Below are 18,223 nucleotides of genomic sequence, written 5' to 3'. Positions count from 1 at the left end.
TACTACTAAAGGTCAAGAACTTCTGGAAGTGTGTTCTAAGTATTGATACGTTATAGGTTGGAACTTGTCCTACTGAACTCATTAATTATTTTTTTTAATACAGAAATACTATCATGCTATCCAACCTTATTTATCCGTTTAGCACATCCTGTTCTGCAGTTTAGTTACTGTCTTGAATGTCAACTTTCCACAGAGTCAATGATTGACAATACTTCTGATCCTGAACACTATTTGTGTTGTGTATCAAATGTAGTTATAACCAAATGCACTTTACATGAAGATTGGGTAAAAATTAAAATGATCTGTTCCTTTTGTTAGGAATTCTACTCTACTTAGACATCATTAGACATTTCAGTGTACCTCAAATCCACCAATAACCATAAGGGCGTTAATGTTGTTAGTGCGCATCTGGTCAGCAATCTTCTCCAAATATTTTGCAGGAAGAGTACTAAAAATTATTAAACCAAAAGAAAAATAAAACCAATTTCCACACTCTGCAGCAATAGGAATTAACTACTAAGCTGAAACAGTAAACTGAGCAGGCAATGCACTATTTTTCATTTTACATATTTATCCATACAAATGATTCTTCCTGACAACCAGTAAGGAATCATGTCAACAGTAAAGGAACTACAGCTTTGCAACTCTTTTAAGTGCAAGGACCCCAGGAAATTTTTAAGTTGAGGTCCCAACTTCCATTTCTGTTCTCTCTTTGGAGCTGGTACAATACTATAAAGATACTTAAGTTGGAATGTAACGATTTAACAAAAAAATTTGAGGATTTAAAACATTCTGTGTAAGGAAAAGAGCATGGAATCAATCATAGACTAGTTATATAAAATACCAGAATTCAACATATCAATTGTCAACACATTGATATTACCGTTTTGTACCAAGAATTGATCCTCCTTGACCAGTCCAGCCTCCAACATCTCCCCAGCTGATTTCCTTTATCTTTGAATAAAAGTAAAAAAGGAGACTCTGTTAAGTAATTATTCAATTACTTCTCTTGACATGCAGCATACACCAGGTACTACTTAATGTAAAGCTGCTGGATCAAGTTGTTGAGCGCAGGCAGCACCAAAAATGAACTTGGCAAAGAAAGAAAACAGCATCAAGAGGTTAACTTAATTTCTCTTGAGTTCTTACCAATCCCTTTCCATTCGGTTTATTTCTTCTTTCTTCCTTCAGATCATGATGAACCCTGCCTCCTTGTTTCATATCATGATCCTATTTTCACATTCTCTCCTACTGAATGTGAAACTCAAAAGATCTAAAACTAGGTTTTTGAAATTAGTTTTGGGACCTATGGCTCCAGCTAGGCACAGAAATCATAAGTCTTACACTCAGTTTCTCCTCAGTATATCAACTGATATTAACATTTAAAAAAGGAGAACAGAAGAATCTAACTCACCTAGGGAAAAAAAAAAAAACAAAACAGCTTCCTGCCTCAACAAGCACCACTGCTAAGTTTCTTATATCAAAAGGATCATAGATGGAACAATTCATCGTACAGAATCAGTGATTCTCCTGTTATTCTGTGGAAAACCTACCATATGCTAAAAGTGGACCAAAATTTTAAGGCAAGATTCATCAGGACTAACTTTGTAGCTCTGCAGAATGCGATTAGCAATACTTTATTTTAAATATTAATAATTAATTAATAATTTAATCTATAGACTTGAATAGTTGAGAAATACAGTTACAATTTGTTTTTTATATATCTTTACAAAATAGAAGAACTTACAGAATCAGTTCACACAACAGTTATGACAGAACATACCTTCTAAGAACATACACAAAGGCGGTGGTGTGTGACGGGGTACATACTATACTATGTAATCCACAGATGTAATACTGACCTTCCCTCTAGCAAAACCTTCAAATCCATCAATGACAGCAAACATTTTATGGCCTTCAGTTATGCCAACTCTCACTGCAGCCCTGACTGCAGCATTCATTCCAGCTGCAGGGGCACCAACATTTAAAACTGCCACATTAAAATTAGTCTGCAAGAGAAAAATAATATTTAATAAGTACTTTAATTTCTACACCATAGTTAATTTGTCCATCATACACAATTGCTAAATATTGGAATGTAGGAAAGGAAATTTCAAAGCCCCTAAAACCATCCAAAATTTAAAGTTTAGACGATACATACACATATTCCCCCATTTGCAGAATATCACATAGAAACAAACAGTTTAAAAACAAGAATGTTTTCAAAGAAGACAATACTTAAATTAGTATCAGCCAGGTTTTTAGAGCAGCTGACAACATAATAGGAAACTCAGCATCTTTCACAATATCATACATTTTCAGATTATGGCAGTTTTTAAAGCATTTCCTAACGACTCAAAGTAACTGTGCTTATATAGCTTCTCCACAAGTTTAATGAGTATCCCAGGTAGGTAGCTAATCTACTCAAATGGAAAAGTCTGAGATATCAAATATACATTTGTAATTTAAACCACAAGCAATGTAAGGGAGAATATTCTATTTAAAATATAACATGAAATAATAAATATTTTTGTATAAAATATATATTCCATACCTATGCATTTAGTTCTCATTTACTTTGTTTAGTTATCTATTGTACTCTAGATAAATCTAAACAACTACATCTAAATGGATGTAAGCATTACAGATTGAACAACGCAAGTGACAAAAATCACACAATCTAGCTACAAAATACTATTAAAAACTCCCGTCTTGTTACCGCAGATCCAACTCCAAAAACAACAGTTTTCAAATTAAGAACACTTTCTTCTATAGAATTACTACTTTATACTGATAAATCCAATCTCATTCAGAACATGGGAGTCTTTCCCAGAGGAAAAAATCTTCATTACTTGCATTAAAAAGAAAAATATAACAGAAAAATTACTCATAAATGCACACTGCAAGGGTAAGCAAAGCAAGAGTGCTACTGTGTGTAAAATGCTAGTAAGCACCTTTGGATTGAATTTTAAATGCAAAGCATGAAATGCAGGTCTTCTGTATGTGAAGTATTCCTTGAAATAGAAGGCTTATTTCCAGATAAATCACAGGCCACTCTCTTTGATTAAGAAACAGTCAGCTAGTATAAATAAATACAGTTTCATGGACATCAATAAGTGTTGATTTACAGCAGATAAAAATATAATCCATTACCAAAAAATGAAGAATTTATCAATTTTGTTCTACTTTTACAGCTTTGAAATACTGAAAATAAAATATAAGTAAAGAATTAAAACTTTACATGCCTGATCTTTGTGAAAGTTTAACCGCTCTGTATGAATTTAGCCAATAGAATTTAAATGATAGCAAACTATCTAAGTAAAATTCAAGAAGACTCGATAACCTGAACTTATAAACTAAAATTAATCATGCTTCAAGACAGCTGGATGACCTTATATTATTTATAACTACTGACATGACAAAACTGTAATAATTTGTTACTGCAGAAGTGGTAGGAATTACTAGCTGAATCCTGGAAGATGAGAATACAAAACAAAAAAAGGGAATAGCTTTTCGGTTATGATAATAGAATGTCTTCCAATCAAAAAACCCCCCAAAACAATAAAACAAATAAAACAGAACAAATGTGGTTTCTTTTTTAGCTCCAGCACATTCAAAGGATTGTAGAAAGATGCAAAGGAAACAGAAGCAGCAAAATATCTGTGCCCAACAACACTACTGAGGCAGAGCATTCAGTAGGCTCTAGTGATCTGATCAGCTTAGCTTTTCCCTCAATTCCTGTGACATGCATGTTTCATCTGCTTTTTAATTCCTATCCAAGCCTTTTACTGAAGCACACAGATTTGGCTAGTGTGGTCAAATCCACATAGTTAATAATTACAAGTGGCCTACATTTCCTTCTAATGTCATCCATTACAAAAAGATATGGTAAAACTATTGTAAAACAAAACATGAAAGCTCAGTGCTAATAATCCTAAATTTGCATTGGTATATAAAAACAAACAAACAAGCATCTGATCTGGCAAAGCAAATGTTGAATATCCACCAAAAAAAATCCTGAATTCTTTGATCTCTTGAAGGTCAAAATTAGGTCCTTATTTTGTTTAAAAAATTTCTGCTTTGGCAGGTATATCTGAAGTAACTTTGGTCTATACACTCTTATGTATGTTTAGGAAAAAGTAAAAGTGTAATGTAAACTACAGTTTAAATTTAAACTAGTTATTTTATTGTAATCTCCTTGAAAGCTTCTACCATGACGTTTCATTTGTAACCAAGTTTCCTTTCCTGTGTGAAGTTTTCCATAACATACTAGACAGCAATTTTTGTCAACTAAAATGGCTGGTTGTGACGATGCTACTTGCTATCTGTAAAATTTCCAAACAGGTATCAGTTATTCAAATGAACTTCTATATTCAATGAACTTCTATTTTCTCCTTCTTAAGATTGAGAAGATACTATTAATCATTACTCAAATATCTAATTGGAGTAAAAAAATCAAAAAAACATTAACAGTAACATAATCATGAAAATAAGGTAACAAATCATCACAAAGCACAAGCAAAACCAGAATTAACCAGTGAGGTGCCATAACCACGAACTATGGTCAAAATCAAAATTATTCAGTAAACCATAAATATAAACAAAAAAATCCTGTTTGAAATTTGTTTGCACCCAACTGTTAGGGTCTAACATGCAAATTTCCTCTTATACACAACTTATAAACTACAAGGAAAAGAAAAACTGCTGTATTATGCAGTGACTTTTAAAGCAGGTAAATGTGATACGTCTGTCTTCACTATTCTATCCCATCAATTCCTGGACTTCTCACTGTTTTTGAGCAGTTTTGCCCTTCAAAAGAAAGGGACAGAGTTCTTCTATATTAAAACTTCCTTCTTTATCCTGAGGTATTTAGACTCTTAATCATGAATACATCACCCTTCCTTCTCTCCATGTTAAGGAACAGAGGGCATAACAGTATCTATTAGGATAAGACAATATAGTAAGTGGGACCAGACATATATCCAAGACAGAAATAAACTGTCTAGCAGCAAGTTTTCTAGTTAGAATGGTATTTCGCTTAAAAAAAAGTATTACTTACTATTAAAATAAAGCTGTGTGTTGCAAGCATCTTTCTACCATTATAACATTTACGTAATTTTATACAATATCCTATAGGTGGAATGAGGTGGAGAGAAGAAGAAAAACACTGTTTGTTACGACACCCCAAAAGTAGATGTGCGCTGCACACACACAAAAAAGTCCCTTACCTTTGGAAGCTCGGCATCTGGTTTTTTGTGCGACAGTAATTTATAGGTGTTAAGGTTGTTTTCAAAGCTCCTAAATAAATAAGTAAGATAAGTAAATGACTAAATAAGATAAATAAAATAATAATAATTTTTTCAACTCATAGTTAAAGAAACACTAGATTTTTTCAGAAACTTTTAAAAACAGGTGTGTAATATTAGCACCAAAGTTATTACAAGTGCAAAACACAATAAAAACCAGAAATAGAACAACACGGGAAAATACTCAATCCAGTAACAGAACAGTGAGAAGAAATAAAATAATTATATAGCTGGCAAGTGCATTTTATAGATTGGTGATAAAGCATTTTATCATAAAATAACGTGAAATAGAAAATGCCCTGTTGACACAGGGCAGAGTGCAGAATGTCTCCCACTAACATTACTGCTGGGAAACTACCAGCTACTTACAAACAAGCTTACAGGACTGGCCTCAAAATCTTGAAAAAATAAACATATGGTTGCTACCAGTCAGCACACAGAATACAGCAACTCTTTCTGTTGTGACTAGTTATCCTAGTATCAGTCATTAGCCTGACACACTAATGAAGTACAGCTTTGTTTTGCATGTTTTTATGCAGATAAGAATTTCCATTATTCTATTTAAACAACTCTTGTTCTGTCTCTCCTATTATTCTCAAAAACATAAAACCATATGGATATTAAATTATTTAAAATAAAATGTCAAGTGCCAGCAGAACAACAAAGCAATTCAGCTTTTCTACAGCAAATAAATTGATACATGTTATTGGCCATACCTTCCACGAAGCCTTACAGCCTCAACAAATCTTCCCTCATCCATGGCTTTTTGGACTTCTTGAGTCTTAAAAAACCAAGTTGATTACTCAGTATGTTTAAAAAACACAAGAAGTTGATTATATAATATATTCCAGTAAATAGATCATTCTGCTTTCAAACTGCTTTTCAAAGTAAAAAAAGAAACACTGACATTTCATTAATTTATGAGCTACCTCTTAGCATAGCATAAATTACACTGGACAGGCGAAAAACAAAGTTGAAGCAGAAACTTAAAACCTTCCTGGGGAAAAAAAAAAAAGAAAAATGAATGTATCCATTTTGCATTTTCTTTTTTCCCTTTAAGCTGAAGTTTTACTGCAGAAACCCAGCTGTAGTGTACAAGGTGTAAACGGATGCATGCATCTGAAGAATTAGCAATAAAAACAGAAGATCTGAGATTAAATTTTAAACAAATTAAAACTATATATGTTTTTTTTTGTTGGTGGTTTGCAAATAAGTAAGAACACATAGAAAACACACATGAAGTTCATAATTCCCAAATGTGTGAAATTGCTGCACTCAGTCCCATCAGTGTTTTAATGGCAACAGACAATTATTGTACACAGAGGTCCGTTGTAGTTAATGAGTAACTATAAACTGGCTCTCTGCCAGAAACTCACCATCTGCACACACTCCATCAACGGCAGACGGACAGCCTGGTTTCCAGACAGGGACACGACACAGGCAGGGGTAGCAGGAGTAGCTTCTAAAAGGGCAAGCACAGCTTCCACACCCATACGACTGGCCTGAAAATAAATAATGTTTGAGTGTTCAAGCAAGCACTTAAAAGTAAAAGGCTTCCAGTCACAGCAATGGTCATGATTTCTCTGTAAATCAAGCTGAAACCAATTATTCCTTGGTAGGTGATTATGTTGCAGGCTGTTTAATATCTCTAAGTACAGAAGATTGTTCTTGCAGCTTTGCTTTTTAATCCTAACACAGATTCCTTTACACAAAGTGCTTCACTATTCTGAATTTGAGCTATTCAGACAGTTAATTTAACTGTCTGAAATAACTGGATTTGTCAAGTTAATCAGGTAAAGAACTACCCCACTCCCAAATAAATAATCAAAATATAGTTGTACCATGTGCTGCCACAAGTAATTATTTTAGGTTCACTCACCAAAATTCTGTCAAAAGCTGAAGGGGTTCCACCTCTTTGCACATGACCCAAGATAGTTACTCGAGTGTCAAAACCGAGACGCTGAACCACAAGCTGCAAATAATTTCAAAATATAGTGGGATTATTATTATCATTATTTCATATATGCATATGTCAGCACTATTCTGCTTTATGTGCTATTGGAATAATGAAATTCTACCTACACCATACACTAGTGTGTCAACAGTAATTAAAATACTAAAAAAATTAAGCCAGTCTTTAGCTTATTCCTAACCTAGAACTAAATCTTAAGGAATATAAACGATATAAATCTAAAGGTTCCTAATCTAAAGGAATATTTTATTTAATAATGGCAAAAGTGGCTTAGATTGCAATGCTTTAATAGCAGTTATAATGGCTTCATTAATGCACAGTCCTCAGCCTTATAAAAACAGGTCTAAACATTATAATTAGAATACTTGAAAGAAGTTCAGTTCCAGTGTTTTATTCAGTCCATGTTTCATCTATGTGTAAGATTATACATTACATAAGATTCTGAGTAAAACTTTAGTGAGGATGACTTTTAACCTTAATTGAAAAGGATTTTAAAACTTGCAAAATTATAAAACTTGTAAAAATTATAATAACAAAACTGTTTAATTCAGTCAGACTTCCTTTCCATTTCCTCTCTTACATATCAAATCTAAAGTCACAGAAAGACATACTTTATTATTACATCTTCAGTGAGCACATAAGGTTAGGAATAAGTAAGGGATATCATAAAGTAGAAAAAAAAATTAGAAGTTATTTACAAAATCTTCTATTTACTGAATTTATAGTTTTTGAAAAAAAAAAAAAAAATGGCTGAAATTTGCAGCAAGCAACTAATGTTTCTTCCCTAAACGCATAATAGCTATCTGCTGTATGTACACTTAACATTTCTTGGTGCTAAATTTTGCTCTGTAAAACTGCAGTTCTTAATTAAGACTCAAAGATTGCTCTGAAACTGACAGCTACGGAAAACTAAAATTCATAGTCACAGGAAGATAAACCCTAGGTATCCTTCCTGCTAATGACTATTTTTCAACTTTTTTTTCTTAAGGGGCCCCTTCCAAGAAAAGCAGAATAACTACAGCTCAAAAGTTTTTCTTAGACATCAATGAAATTCTTGTCAAAGCAACCATTTTGAGAAAAGTGACAAGACTTTCTCCAAATTAGACAGTATTATTTCACTGAGAGACAGATCATTGTTAAAATTTTACAAGAAATACGAAGTAAAATAAGAGTATAATTACTGATTTGAGCTGATTTCAGACTCTCTATCAATTAAGGCACTCATGAAGTAGGTGTTTCGGACTGTTGTCTTATTTTACATGGAGAAAAGGTTCTAATTAAATAATTCCCCCTTAGCTGGACTCTGGATTCAGATAATAAAGCACAACTATAAAATATAACCAGCAAACCGTGTGATAAGCTACTTTACAGGAACATATTTACTGTACAGAAATGTCGTATTTAGTAACAAGCCTCGTCTTCACAACAAAACAGAAAGTGCACCATAAGGATGTTGACACTTACATCCTTCACCTTCTCTGACGTTATAGGTTTGTTGTGGCAATCAATAGCTCCTTCAGCTACAATAATAATATTCAGCCTTTTCTTTCGTGCACGATTCTGTAATAAAAATAAAAGCATATCCATTAGTAAAAAAATGGAAAGAAATTTACAGCACCATTTATAATCAATTGCTATACACTGAGCTGCTAGGATTTGAGGAAATATTTCTTATACATGATCACTGCAGTATTCTTGCACATTTTATCTTTATATGGATCTTTTCATTGATGAAGTGCAATGTCTTCCATCAAATTAATGAGGAAAGGTACACACACTGCTTATATAGGAACAGTTTTAGATAATCCCTATAGTAGGTCAGATAGTTCTTCAAAATAATCGCAGAATGCAGGAAAATAACTGTTTAAGATCAAACAGCAGTATCTATGACACCAGAAACAAAGACTTGCTCAAAGTCTTGATCACATTTTTAAATTGTTTTCAAACAAACACCTGCAAAGATGTCAGGAAATCCAAAACATAGTAATAAGTTACCTCTGAAAGTTTAACACACATTGAATCTTCCCATCCTTCCTCTGGTGGGTATTCAGGAATAAATACCCAGTCTGCACCACAGGCTAAGGCACTAACAAGAGCTAGATACCTAATAAACATAACAAATGATTAGTCATTTATGGTTCAGATTTCTTGATCTTTCATAATTTTATCTGTATGAGACACAAACTGCTGAAGACAGTACATACCCACAGTGTCTCCCCATAACCTCCAGAACAAATGTCCTCTGATGACTGTAAAAATCAGAAAAGAAATTAACTGTAATACTGCAACTCAAAAATGCAGCCAAACTTGAAATAAGAATCTAATATCAGGAAATAGCCTGTGTTTACCATGCTTGGCAAACATAGAATTCGTCAGCAAAACAGAAGGCCGTATTAAACAACGTATTTAAAATTACGTATCTTCCAACGCGTTATTCATTTTCACGACTACTGTTTTCTAAAACATGTAAGGGCAATTAGAAAAGAAGAGGTGAACATTTACTAGAAATGTAAACTATGCAGACATATAGTTAAGGACTGTAATGATATAGCTGTATTTTTTTTTTTAAATCACTTAATTGCTTAAATTTTACCTAGAAAAAGCTTATACACAAACACATGCTACTGTGTACTATTCAAGGTACATCTGGATCTTCCGTGGTAGTGTATGCCTGGGAAAGACTTAAAATATACTGAAAAAAACAAAGCCTGCCTCTAAAGCTGATGTAGCCTCTACAATCAGATACTTGAAGTGCTGCCGTGACAGGAATGATGGAAAAGCCGTTACTAAGAAAAAAAGAAACTGAGACACTTGAAAGATGCAGCTAAAAAGAGCTTTTATTCCCACTCTAGAAATATTACAAATATCAGTTACCTAACTTCTAGTTAAAATTAACTTATAACCTCCACTATTGTATGACAATATGAAACTTAAGATCTGAGGCATAAACAGCTGTGTATTTGTTACAGTTTTCTATGACATGCACAATTTACCTTTGAGCAGTGGTCATGATGGCATCCACAACTTCAATGATCCTGTGCAAGGCTGAGTCAGTACCTATGGTCATATCAGTGCCACAGAAGTCATTGTCTATAGATCCAACCATTCCCACAATGTTAAGGTAAGCATATTTCTTAACAGCCTCTTCATCAATCTTGCCTGTAAAGAAGTATCCAGAGAAAGAGCTATAATTTTTTTTTTTTTTAACATTTTAGATGTATTGCTTGGGTGTTCTATTTTGTAAATTAAGCATATCCAAACATTAAATTATGTTTAGATATTTTAGGTAACAGGGTTAGTCAAAACTACAAACAAAAGCCAATCAAACAACCAAACAAAAGAATCCTGCATAGAACTCCTTAGAGTAAGGAAGGAAACAAGAGCTTTTCAGTTCATTTCAAAGCATCAATAGATTATCAAGTTTTGTAACCAACCTTAAAATTGATGGTTTGAACTTAAACAACAGCAGTCAAATCATAGTCTCAGTGTATGATGTGCAATGAAAAAGTAAAAGAATGCAAACTAGGTGGGATTATGAGCATATGGAAATAATAAAAAACCAGCATCAAACTTTTGAAGGCTTCTCTTCTGCAACACTGAAAGGCTCTGTTTTCATGATTAATAAGCAAATAGAACAGAAAAGCTCCTATTCTAAGACTTAGTCTGTGTCTCCCAAGACATCACTGAAAATGCTGAATCATCCAAGAGTTCTAAAGGACCTCAAGGATGAAACACCTTAGCCACTTAAGAGCCTAAAACTATTTTAGTATCTGTGGATGGGATGATAATAAATATAATGCCAAATTTTTAATATGGGATTCAAGAACTATGTATCAGTGTGTTTAATGTCTATACTAGAGAAAACAGTAGAAACCATAATGAAAAATATAACTAACGTCCATAAATACAGCATTCCAAAGAAGAATAAAATGTTTTCTATGAATGTATACCACGCATTACAAACCTTTTCTAGAGTTCCAAAGGTGACATAAAAATCACATGAATAAAGGATATCTGCTTGACATATTCTACTTAGATTTCCAAAAAGCCATTGAGAAGGTCTGTCCCCAAGGGATTTTGAGGAAACTAAGCAGGCACAGCATAAGAGAGCAGGCTTTTGCACAGAATAAATAATGTGAAACAGAGGGTAAAAAATACAAAACAGAGGGCAGTAGTAAATGCAAGTTCTCATATCTGAGGAAGGTAACCAATGGAGTTCTACAGGGATCTGCGCTGTTCAACATACTGAGCAATAACCTAGAAAAGGGAATGAGCAGTAAGGTGACAAAGTTTACTGATCAAACTGAATTATTTCGGTTCTAAAGGTGTAGAGTGTCTGAGAAAAAACGAACAAGACTAGCAAGACACAGTGAGCAGTAAAGTATCAGATGGAATTCATTTGTAGATAAATGGAAACTAATACACATGAAAAATGTACCCTAATATCACAAACAAAATAATGCTATTTTCAGCATAATAATATAATGCTGTTTTCATTAATAAATCAGCCTCAATGCTCAATAACAGTAAAAAAAATGTATTAGAAAATATTAGGAAAAGAATAGAGAACAAAACAAAGATCATTATACTACTGTGTAGATCCATGGTTTGCCCTCATCTTGAATACTGGGTGCAGTTGTGGTCCTCCCCACCTCAAAAAGGACATGGTAGAACTGGAAAAGGTTCAGAGAAGGGCAACAAAGATGATCAAAGGTATAGAACTTACATAAAAGGAACAACTAAGCAAACTAGGACTCTTCCATCTAGAGAAAGAAATGATGAAGGGAAAATAAGACAGCTGTAAAATCTCAAGTGGCATGCAGAGAGGAAGCAGGATTGATATTCACTGTTTGTTCTAACACAAAAATTACAGGACATCAAATGAAATTAGAAGCCAGCAGGATCAAAATAAACTTAAGATTCTTCACAATCTTCATCATTCAGTGAGGCTGTAGAACTCACAATGTTTTTATCAAAAAACTATATGTATTCAAGGAGACTGTATACAGTCATGGAAGAGAAATTCATTAAGGACTGCTAATAGCATCTGGTTCAGCAAGTCCGGAAGACAGAAGCGCATGGAACCTATCAGAGTATTTATACATTATGAACAACGTATAGCATCAACGCAGCATTATGGCTTGTTCTGTTATTTTACTCTTTCCTATGCATTTTCTTGGATGCCATCAAAGACAACTACTGGGCTGGATGCGCTTTTAGCAACAGCCTTCTAATGTTCTGATCTTAAACAAACAGTAACGTACAGGCAGGGAAGTATCATAATTTAATAATAACCAAGTGTATAGCTTGTTGTAGGAAATGAATCACCATCTCAGTTTAGATTTGAGGGCAAAAGACTTTTCAGGCAGAAGGTTCACAGTTCAGGCCCTGAAAATGCCTCATAATGGGGCAAAAAGCCACTGACAGTTGTCCAGTAACTTATTTGGCCTTTTGGAACCTTATATACCTTTATGGTATATAAAAGAGGATGTACAGAAAAAAAAAAAAAACTATTACTTTATGAAGAACCATGTAACTTCCTAGAATGTATGCATTTGATTTTTGCACCTAAGAAATATTCTCTAGATACAGTTTGTGTACGAACAGTTAGGGCAAATAACTTCCCTGGACATTGGATTAGAAGTCTAGAGGACCTAAATGCAAACTTACCTGTCTGTGCCAGTTCTTCTAGAAGTCCACTCCATTCTTCACGGAACAGATTGGCACCAGTTAAGCTACCATCTCCACCAATCACACAAAGATTAGTGATTCCTCTCTGAACCAAGTTGTGGGCTGCCTGCAGGCGGCCCTCCCGAGTACGAAAGGATTTGCAGCGTGCGCTACCAATAACAGTACCACCCTAGAAAAAAAGAAGTATAACAGTTTTAATTCACAAATCCAGTATCTTACTATATATTTTTAAGATGGATTAATGATTAATGGTTATTTTGTAGCATAATCTCTATCTTTAATTTTACAGTGAATAAAAAGTAATGAAAACCAAAGAATTAGCAAACCTGCACAAAATTATGTTCTCAAGAGTAGATACGCACACCAAGGAAAAGAGAAAAAAAACCACCCAAAAATAACTGATAGAGAGCTACTCTTGAAGGAAAGTTGGGATCAATTTCAGTAGCATTCCAATTAATTACCTAATTGTTACTTAAATGTGATGAAAATAGTAAAAGTGATATGAGACTAAGTTGTTAAGAATTTAGATGGATTTGCTTCAAAGCATGACATTTTCCCCCCTAATATAATGAAATATATAAGCAATAACAGAAAAGACATATCCCTAAAGCTCAAAATTAGCACTCATTGTCACTCCACAGAACTACAGAAAGAACCACACATTTAGTGCCATATATATCAGACTAATTTTAAATTTTCTGTTTTATTAATTTATCTGCTGAATTTGTTAATATTATTTAAAGAGCTTCCTCCAAAAATGGAAGTCATTGATCTCAAAAAAAGCCTGAAGCACCTTGTCACTGGACGTTGGTGGACACCTTGCTGAAAACAAGTTATTTACAGAACGTCTGTGTTTATGTTGTTCAGTCTCTCAATAAAAGTCTAAATTTGCCTTATTTATTGTCACAGTAAAAAGTAAAATTAATGAAGAATGGAAAAACTTTTTTTTTCCTGAAAACAAATGGAGATTATTACCTCACTTTTACACAAACATTTCCTTCACTTTAACTTATAATAAATCATTCATGCTGATCCAAATATGAGCTTCGTATCTGTGAAGGGTGTACTGATATGATTTCCCCTATCAATAGGTCTTTCAGCTCTCAAGCCAATCCTAGGCACTATTTTACTGTCTACATTGCAACACACAACAGCTGATAGTGGAAGAACAAAAATGTGGAAAAGAAGCAGTTCAGCTTTCTCCACAGACAAAAAAGTAGAAGTATACACACGGAGATGTTCTAAAATTAACAATCAGGACTAAAAAACATATCTAAACTAGGTATTTTCATACTTAAAATTTTAAGTGGAAAAGAGACTATTTGAAATAACGTACTGCAACTTGTTCTGAATAAGCAGAAATGTAAGTTGGGCTAAAAAATCTTTTCTCAAAACAATGCATCCTCAGTTTTACTGTTGATCTGTTGAATTCCTATCAATCAAACTCAGAAATACATTTTTCTTCAAGCATGTATGCTATATACAACTATAGGATGTCTACATCTTGCTCCTGCCTATGCTCTTGTGTGGCTTGGTCATGACATCTCAGTTTTCTCTTAATCATAAGGTCTGTCTGGATGATGCTTTTAGTGATATGGTTTAGTTTTAGGTAACCCTGTCAGAAGTAGGGAGTTGGAGTCAATGATCCTTATGGGTCCCTTACAACTTGAGATATTCTATGATTACAGATTCTATAAGATAGACAGGGAATTAAAAAAAACAACCAAAAAACCAAACACACGTGGACAAAGCACCTCACAGTATTCCAGGGTATTTGCTTATTTAAAATAGATATATTTTTTTTTTCCTCTCTGCTAACTGCTTTATATTTATTACATTAGCTTTACAGAAAGCACCAAAGAAACCCACACTTCACTTGCAGCTAATTTTCACAAAGCTTCAAAAGCAGTAAGACCTCTTTGCCAAACATAGCATCTGCTCTGGAAAAGGTAACAATATTACCATGCTGAGGAAAAGTGTAAGGAGATCCAAATGGTCACCTTGTAGAATGCTGTAATATAAACGTCACCAGTGTTACCTGAGCTCTGGAGAACCGTGCTGTAATTACACCCATTACTATAATTCAATATCTACTTACATAGGAAGCCAACAGGGTTTTGTAAGAAAACACTTGCCTTACAGTTGTTTCATATTCTGGTCCTATAATGTCTATTTTATTAAATATAGGTTTGTCAATATGGCTTTAGGAGGCTAATGACATGTAATTTTGAAAATCTAGGACAAACGTTTTCAAGATTATTTCCGTGCACTAAATACAAGACCACACAGACATCTTCAGGAAGCGTCAAACATCCACACTGTAGAAATTAGGCTCTCCTGAAAGTCGTATGTGCTGGTCACTTTGTCACCACAGAATCTGAATCCATAATCACAGCTGTCTGTCTGGATACAGAATTTTGGTTCCTGGTTTAAAAAGAGAGGGTTTGGGTTCCACCTCCCACCCCCCCAACACTTACCACTTGCAGGATACTTGAAACACTTTCCCATGAAACTTCTACAATATTATCACCTCCATCAACCATTCCCTGGTAACCCTGAAAGAGAAAAAGTATTTCAGAAGTCTGATTTGAAAAATAGTGTAACATTTCCACTGAAGTAATACTCACGTTGTATATTTTAATGCAACTATAAAACATTAAATTGATTGGTTTTTCATTCAAACGGAACAACATTCAAGCAGGTACCACATTAGGGGGAAAAAAAGCCAAACAATCCTTCTTCCTAAAAGATCAATTCCAAAGACAACTTCAAGTTAAAGTAATACTTCACACAGATTACACTCTTATAAACTAGATTGGCAATGTATTTCTCCTTTCTTAGGAATAAACATTCAGTTATTTTTAAAAACTACAAAGACAGAAGAACTTGGAAAAGCATTATAAAATGTGCTTCTTAAAAACACAAGCTCAGCCTGAGGTCATGACCTTAGAAAAAGATCTACCTTTGTAACACTTCGTGCACTTTTTATCCTCAAGGCACATATAATCAAAACAAAATAAAGAGCAACAATCAAAAATGTTTCATAAATGAAAAAGAAACCAGGTCACATAATCTTTATTCTTTTTTTGGAAGCAATTATACAATAAACAGATTAAAGAAATTTACTAGAAAAATACAATTTTCAGTGATGCATTTAAGAAATCCTTAATACCTTAATGCAAACGGTCTTCAAAAAACAATGCATGCTGTAATATAGAAAGAACTGCACATCACTGAAAGAAGGAAAACTCTCCAGTGAGCAGCTGAAGGGTTTTGTTATGCCTGGCTTTATTAACTCTCTGTATAAACACTAGCAAAAGATAGTGACAATTAGAGATTCTTTTCCATTAGGTTATACTGTAAACACTGATTAAAAAAAAAGAAAATACAGAAGTTCTAACTTTGAAAAATCTAAGTAATACAGACAGCACAATAAAACTGGAGTTACCATTCAACTTTCTGACATTTCTTTAAATCCAAAGGGAAAAAAAAACATTCCAGGTTAAAGAAAACAAACAAAAACTACTAAACAAAATAAACATGACAATGTTTCTGTCTCCAGTTTTAGATTATGTACACATATGGATAATCATGCTGAGGAATAATTAGTTAACATTTCTTCTGTATGCAGTTCTTGCAAGACTGTACATATTTAGTTTTAGGGTTCTCAATAACAAATCAGGTGGAATTAGAAACAGAATTGAGTTAGAAGACAGCAAAACGGATATTATGATCTGAAGACACTTACTTTGGTACAATCCTGAGTATATGTGGATTTTATCCAGTAAGCAATAACTTGGAAATGTACTAAGCCTACTCTGGCTTAAAAAGCCATTATATGAATGTATATATATATGAGTACCGAATCATACTTGGAGTCCCTCAATAGCATGGTAGGGTAAGAATATAGAGATAACCTGGACTCAGCAAAAGTACGAGTTACTCAAATCAAGCTTTCTAGGATTCTAATATAGATTCCAAGGGGAAAGCATAAAAGTTTCTGCTCAGCGACACTTGACAAATGAATTTACATATAAGATGATCAAGCAAGAGTAAAAGAAACAGCCAGATGAAAAATGTCTGTCATTCAGCAGATCTTTTCAGTATCCTGTACTCTTTGCAGAGAACTTTGATGTGTATCTAATACATACACTTACTGTGTTGTATACTAATGTACATGCATAATGATTTGAAACTAAGACATTATTTGCACAATTCCTTTAAAATTAGAGCAAGTTAGAAAAACTCCTCAGATAAAGTGCAAAGATCTTCAGACAGAAACATTCCTGTAGATCCAGTTGAGCTTGATGAAGGCTAATAAATTAGTTAAGTTCATTTATCACAGGTTTGCTGGTTTGTTTTTTTTTTAAAGTGAAGAATCCAATGTTCCTTTTATCACTCAGTAATGGATTGAAAGCTTCTCCTATCAGTGTTCCTATTGGCAATTACAATAACACAAAGATTCCTACACAACAAATTCTGAAAAAAAATAGTGTGATGTTGCATCCTCAGTTTTTAACACTGACCATAGTAAGCTGCACTGCACGTCGACAAAAGTATACACAGTCCATGTATTTGTTCCAATCATTCACCTCCCATTTTTACTTGAGAGGAAAAATGAAGAAAGTGCATTCAAGAAAGTATTATATCCAGTAATATATATGTAATTATATATATATCATGAGACTCATGAAAAGTCACAAATTGTATTTTTTTTTAACAAATCTAAAGCAGAGGGAAAAGCAAATGGATAATCTACTATTTGAAATTGTCTGTCAGATTTGAAACAACTTATAGCTAGGCCAAGAATGAGTCGTGCTCCTGCACCACGCATCTTTAAAGTAGAAAGAACTCATGCTTTCTGGTCAGGAGTCCACATTGGTTCTCCTTTCTCTGTGTAGACAAGCAAGAACAGGGGCGGTATTAACAATTCCTCCCACTACAAGGTAAGCACAAGGAGCTTTTGGAACAGGCTTGATTCATTTCAATTGTTACATCAGCTTTTCCTAACTCAGTTCTGCTTGCCAATTAGCACATATAAGCTAGCTTCGAACAAAGTTGCTAGAATTTCCATGCTGTTCTTCCACACCATTAAGAGCTATTTTATCACACAGCTCAATGCTGTTACAATTGTCTGGTTACTGAAAATTACTGGCAGATGTGAATACAGACCTTAATAAAAAAAAGAGTGGGAACCTGTCAATTTACATTAAAAAAAAAAAATCTTACTTAGATTCTAAAAATAGCAGCTCAG

The 18,223-nt window shown here is 33.7% G+C and overlaps 1 protein-coding gene across 4 annotated transcripts in view; it reads right to left on the bottom strand.

Moving 5' to 3' along the window:
- Positions 1-18,223, bottom strand: part of PFKP (phosphofructokinase, platelet) — a 47,001-nt gene that overhangs the window by 15,824 nt on the left and 12,954 nt on the right. For all 4 annotated transcript variants that reach the window (XM_086741927.1, XM_086741929.1, XM_086741926.1 and 1 more), the window contains exons 3-15: positions 15,447-15,524; positions 12,949-13,138; positions 10,272-10,437; positions 9,483-9,527; positions 9,274-9,382; positions 8,743-8,838; positions 7,186-7,278; positions 6,683-6,808; positions 6,023-6,087; positions 5,229-5,298; positions 1,863-2,009; positions 884-954; positions 361-448 (exon numbers count right to left, since the gene is read on the bottom strand). In XM_086741927.1, coding sequence (XP_086598053.1) covers positions 361-448; positions 884-954; positions 1,863-2,009; positions 5,229-5,298; positions 6,023-6,087; positions 6,683-6,808; positions 7,186-7,278; positions 8,743-8,838; positions 9,274-9,382; positions 9,483-9,527; positions 10,272-10,437; positions 12,949-13,138; positions 15,447-15,524 — 1,344 coding nt within the window. The remainder of the gene's footprint in view (positions 1-360; positions 449-883; positions 955-1,862; positions 2,010-5,228; positions 5,299-6,022; positions 6,088-6,682; positions 6,809-7,185; positions 7,279-8,742; positions 8,839-9,273; positions 9,383-9,482; positions 9,528-10,271; positions 10,438-12,948; positions 13,139-15,446; positions 15,525-18,223) is intronic.

This window comes from Chlamydotis macqueenii, chromosome 2 (genome assembly GCF_036417535.1).
Source record: "Chlamydotis macqueenii isolate bChlMac1 chromosome 2, bChlMac1.mat, whole genome shotgun sequence".
Taxonomy (NCBI): domain Eukaryota; kingdom Metazoa; phylum Chordata; class Aves; order Otidiformes; family Otididae; genus Chlamydotis; species Chlamydotis macqueenii.
This window is presented reverse-complemented; position numbering and strand designations above follow the sequence as displayed.